This window comes from Mytilus trossulus, chromosome 10 (genome assembly GCF_036588685.1).
Source record: "Mytilus trossulus isolate FHL-02 chromosome 10, PNRI_Mtr1.1.1.hap1, whole genome shotgun sequence".
Lineage (NCBI taxonomy): Eukaryota > Metazoa > Mollusca > Bivalvia > Mytilida > Mytilidae > Mytilus > Mytilus trossulus.
This window is the reverse complement of record NC_086382.1, coordinates 50,400,082-50,405,641: the sequence shown is the minus strand read 5'-3', so window position 1 is coordinate 50,405,641 and position 5,560 is coordinate 50,400,082. Positions and strand designations below refer to the sequence as shown.

The 5,560-nt window shown below is 32.4% G+C and overlaps 1 protein-coding gene across 1 annotated transcript; it reads right to left on the bottom strand.

The window, feature by feature from the left end:
- Nucleotides 1–2,684: 2,684 nt before the first annotated feature.
- Nucleotides 2,685–4,286, bottom strand: LOC134687986 (uncharacterized). The gene has a single exon (XM_063548451.1). It carries the CDS (start codon nt 4,284–4,286, stop codon nt 2,685–2,687), a length of 1,602 nt encoding a protein of 533 aa, XP_063404521.1.
- Between the last annotated feature and the right edge of the window lie 1,274 nt (nt 4,287–5,560).

Here is a 5,560-nt window from a genome sequence, read left to right as displayed (position 1 = left end):
CTTCATAAAGCTTCTTCAGGACATGTATAATTTTTCTGATATTATTAAAATCCATTTTCGTCCGTTATATCTTATGAAAATGAAGACAGAAAGTTTTTTTACGGATTGAGCAGCTAATTGGGACATTTTTTCACTTTTTTATTTATGCTCTTCTGACAATGTTCCTTCTCTTACAGTTAAAAACGTCTATTATTTCAAATAACGTATAATGTAAACACTAAATTTGTAAAATTTTAAACCATTCTACTTACTTATGAATCCGCACTGGGATTTCAAAGACGCACACAAAACAAAATTGTAACAGCGGGACACCCTTAAAATGACGTTATAGGCATGGAAATGAGCAAAGTTTTTCATTAAAAAATATCCGAAGCACAAAATCATCTATGTTATTGATTTCTATGGTTTATTTCCTTTCGAATGATATACATAACATGGCTATTTATTGTATATGATAAGAGATTTATTTTGAATAACCCGCCATCTAATCCATATTTCCAAAGTGACACCAATATCGTGCGTAACGTGGCAACATTTTTGTAATGTTATAACATGTACAAAATCGCAACTTGTACACGACATATATACGAAAAAAATCCAGATTATCTGTTTATTGTTCTATTCCTAGTCGTTCCCTCTCTCTAAGGCAGTTTTACGCTTGACCAAAGCAAGTTTGATAACATTTCCTCTCGCATTGTGACGTTGCTGATAACTTCTGTCTTAGAGAGTAGGAAAAGTCCAGTAATAGAACGATAAACAGATATTCGAGATTTTCTTCGTATAGATATCGTAAAATATCAGCCGCTCGACTAAAAGGTTCACATTGTGGCTCGCGACTGATATTTAACGATATAAATGTGTAGAAAACGCATTAATCTATACTAATCGGTCGTCCCACTGTCTATATCAATTTGTTCAGCTTTTAATAAAACTCCATATCACAGATTTGTGACGTCAAATACTTTGATACTTCGACCCAGATATATCAGCGACGGCATAATGTTTGAACCGACGTTGATAAGTTTGACCCGAACTTATCAAGTCATCTTCATGTTGCTGGCAACACTAAGAAAACACGTCCAAAAGACACAAATACAGCCCGATAAATCGATTATCAGGTTATCGGCATATTGATATTGTAAAATATCAGCCGCTCGACATAATATGAAGGCTTTTTCATCTGGTTCACTGCGCTCACTCAACAAAAAGCTTCATATTATGTCTCGCAGCTGATATTTAACGATAACAACATGCATACCACCTGTTAATCGGTACATGCCAGGCAGCATATGTTTGCAAGGAGCAGGGTCTGACTTCCTTGAACTGATATATGTTTTTGTCAAAATGTAGGTACATTTTGTAGTTGTTACAATGTCCAGGCAGTATCAGCCGACATAGCTGATGACTCAGATGAAATATCATAAACATAGTTCTTGTTGTAATATTTGGGAACTTTATATCAATTTGCTATAATGTTTTTGACGTTTCATTTGGTATGAAATTAAACTGATCATGGATACCAAAACGGTCATGTCTCAATTTGTTGTACAACACGCTTGCACTCAGTGATTAATATATCACTCCAATAACTAGATTGTATGAAAATGTATCTTGTATTGAGATAGTTGGTATTCATTTTAAGAAACTCAGAGACATGTCGAATGCTTGAAAACTGAAAGGAAATTGAACATGACTGCATATTTTGTTTGATTTATTAACTATACATTTCGGATAATCTTTTAAATTTTTGTTATCCTAAAGTATCCATGAAATGCCATTTGTCGAGGTCAAATTTAAAGGTTTTTCGGTTACTGTTTTTTTATTAGGGTTTAAAATTTGTATACCACGGACCTTAAAAAAAGTTAAATAAAACGTTGTTCTGACGTCATGTGCTAATATGAGTAAAAATGTGTATGAACTAACGCATGAATACATAATACTACTCCTATAATTTAATGAATAGAATATTAATTTTGAAAAATATCGATGGTATTGTTTTTCTAGATGAAAATAGAACTTTTTTCAGTGGTGACCTTTGATATCGATTTTTTTATATAATTGTACCAGCTTTTATATTTACGACACATATTTTCAAAAAGTACTAGATTTCAGATTTTTAATGAAGTATTTAGGTAATTTAAATTTCTAAAGTCCTCCTCTACGCTCCGCCGCTCCAATATAATGTCAACTTTGAATGTGTAACGGAAATGCTGTAGTTATCTCCCTTTGCTAGAATACATGATGACGTAAAAAGAACTATATTACTGTACAAGAACGAAATATCAAAGTGAAGACATAAATGAAATTATATTATGATTGTTTAAAGACGTTGTTACAACTTTTAAGATATTTTATAGAAAACTTTGCCATTCTTATAGAGGAATTATATCTTATAAATGAACTCTTAAATGTGAAACTACGTAGAGGAGCTAAAATAGCACAGCTCCTCACTCATTTAATGTTAAATATCCTTTAGATTACTAAACTAATATTTTGACTACAACGTTTACGTGTAAATTTATATATGATATAAAGTATCTGAACATCTCTATTGGGTTTCATTTGCCAGAACCTAGTCTCAACGTAACGAACCATTAATCGACAAGAGGGAACGGTGACGTATAGCCACCGACCCTCCAGTTACAAATGGAGGAAAATAATCAAATTTCAATTTATTTTAATTCCTAAGCATCATATTTGAATATCAATATCTTTTTGCCATCTGCTACCCACAAATTCTCATTGTATATTGCAATCGCACCGGGAGATTCAAGGTTATAGTCACTACTGCTCACAACAAACTTTTTGAATTTCATATTTTCATCTAGAGCATATACACATCTGTAAATTGTATCAGAGACTACAATGGTATTGTTTTTATCAGAACAAATGCCATTACACTTGAACTTAATACTCGGAGACATACCAAAGGAACCTTGAAAATATTTAACATCAACCGAGCCCGTCGAGTCAGTGTCTTTTTTGTTCCTCTTTACAAGATAAATAATTGACAATCCTTCATTTCCTGAATAATATTTACTCAAAATACAAAAAACAGTTTCTTCCCCATCGATATGCAATACTGATTCTGGCAATCCCGATAGATTTAAAGTTTCTAAATCCCAGGTTGTTGATATTATGCCGTCAAAACCAAAAGAGTTCATTTTACTGAACATTATTCGGAAATCTTTACTGTTGTAGTAACACAAGTTTATAAAAACAGAATTTTCCGTTAAACAAAGACCATAAGGGTAGTAACTATCCATAAAAGCAAACGGTACAACTCTTCCGTCTAGGAGTAGCTTTTTAATAAATTTATCATTCGTACAAAGCAACACTACAGACCCATCCTTGAGTACTACAAAGTCATCTGCTGATGTGTATTGAGTACTTTCAAGCATCCGATTTTTTATTTTTCTCAGTTTTCTGCTGATAATTACCCATGCATCTTGATCTGATATTGGAATAATTTTGTCAATCTCTCCTTCGTTGTTATCGAAACTGATGGTTATTGGATAATCATCTTGCAATTCATCTGACGAACTTTCTTCTTGGTTTGCTTCACGTTCTTTTGCGAGAACACTATTGTTATAATCTGTCTGCACCACGACAGTCACACTAGAGTTATGTAGCTTTTTGTTTTTATCAATTTCATCATCAGATTTACTTATTGTTTCTGCATTTGTAATGTCATCAGAAATAGTAGTTAAGTATCCTAGAGTACAATTTGGATTTTGAATAAAAGTCGGCTTTTCATCCTTTGATAGTATATGTTTACATGTCGAAACACACCTTCTCATCTCAACATGTAAATTAACTACCTGATCGTCCTTAATAGTGTCGGGGTCTACATTATTAACGCATGAGTAGATTGTTTTCAAACTGTCTTGAACACTTTTGTTATGTTTATAACGTTTATAAAACTGTTGTTCTAATGAAGAAAGGAGTTCATCTTTTGAAGCCTTTATATGCTGTATCATTTCTTCCGCACCATCTATTACTTGATTCTTTATCAACAATTCAGCATCTTTGAATTCTTCCATCTTACGTTTCAACGCTTCAGAAAAGTAGTCAGCTGTTTCACTTTTAGTTTCGCCATTGTCAGCTATGAATGTTTGTAATTCTTTCAGTATATCAATCCTGGCATCCTTTAACTTACAGAAGCTATGCATGTGATGCAGGTCTTCATCTAAACATTCCATGCAAATACAGTCCTTACAGTCCTTGCAGTACAGTTTGTAATCCTGATTATGAAAACTGCATTTTATGTTGCTGTTGTCCGCCATTTTACAACTTACGTTTAAAGGTTTTCTATTAATAGACACGTTTAGTTACATAATAAATGTTTAACCTAAATTTTATAGGTATTTAAGCTAGGAAGTGAAGACAAATCGATATAACATAAACATGTTTTTATTTGTAAATGAATTGTCCACTGAATCGAATAGAAGACCTACACTAGATCGTATTCAATATTTCATTTATAGAGGACAGCACATCTCGTGGGACATCTATCTATAATGAAGGTGCGCAATGCATGTTTACAAAGATATAAGACATAGCAATAGATTTGAATCAAATTTAAAATCTAATATCATTGTAGTTACTGTTGACTGTTACACGATTGCTATTAAATATTTGAAAACAGCTTTTAAAACTATAATAATTATTTATACATAACAAAAGCTGACATGTGAATAAAGCAATTGACTGTTGCAGTGCCAACCAGCCAACATGATATTACCCTCAGTTGATGTTCATTAGTTTAACGTGTTAAATGTGTTTTATTATTTGATTTTGACATTTGATATTTTGTGATTTTATTTTACAGTATGTAAACTAAACTAACAGAGCTTGCCGTATATTGATATTCTGGTTTTTAGTATTCCAAAGCATTCGTTTTTTGTGCTCATGCCGCAGGCAATTTGGGCTTTAAGTTTTATCCCTTAATGTTCGTCCGTCCGTCTTTCCGTTCGTCTCAATCTCGTTTCTGCACTTAATTTTACTTAAGTTTTAACCATACAAATTTTTATGAAAGGTGTGCACAATATTAATAAGGACCATGACTTGCGAATTTAGACAGTGAGTCGGAGAGATTCATACACTTGTTATGTAAGACACACAAGTTGTTGTCAAGAAACTATAAAAATGCTTTTTTTGTCCCCTCATTTTTAACGTTAATACCAAAACCCCCAAAATCAATCCCAAACTTCCCATTGCCGTATTGAACATTCTGGTAAATTTTCAGAGATATTCACTCACTTAAACTAAAGTTATTGACCAGAAACCAATTACAATAAATTAACATTGATAATAGTCTTTTATTAAGAAGCAACACAGCTTATAGAATATACATGTACAATTACAATAATTACATTCATATTTTATAATTACAAATAATTACAAATGTGTCTTAGGACGACGACAACGACGACGACGAAGATTCCGATGACATGATAGCATACGCATGATTGTTTTTAATAGTATAAAAAAACTATGCTACAATAAAAAAAATATATAAGAACAGTGTACCCTCTATAATAGCAGGAGATCCAAAAGC

Excerpts from the sequence above, each read along its gene's own strand:
- LOC134687986 (XM_063548451.1), bottom strand. The coding sequence starts at position 4,286 with ATGGCGGACAACAGCAACATAAAATGCAGTTTTCATAATCAGGATTAC.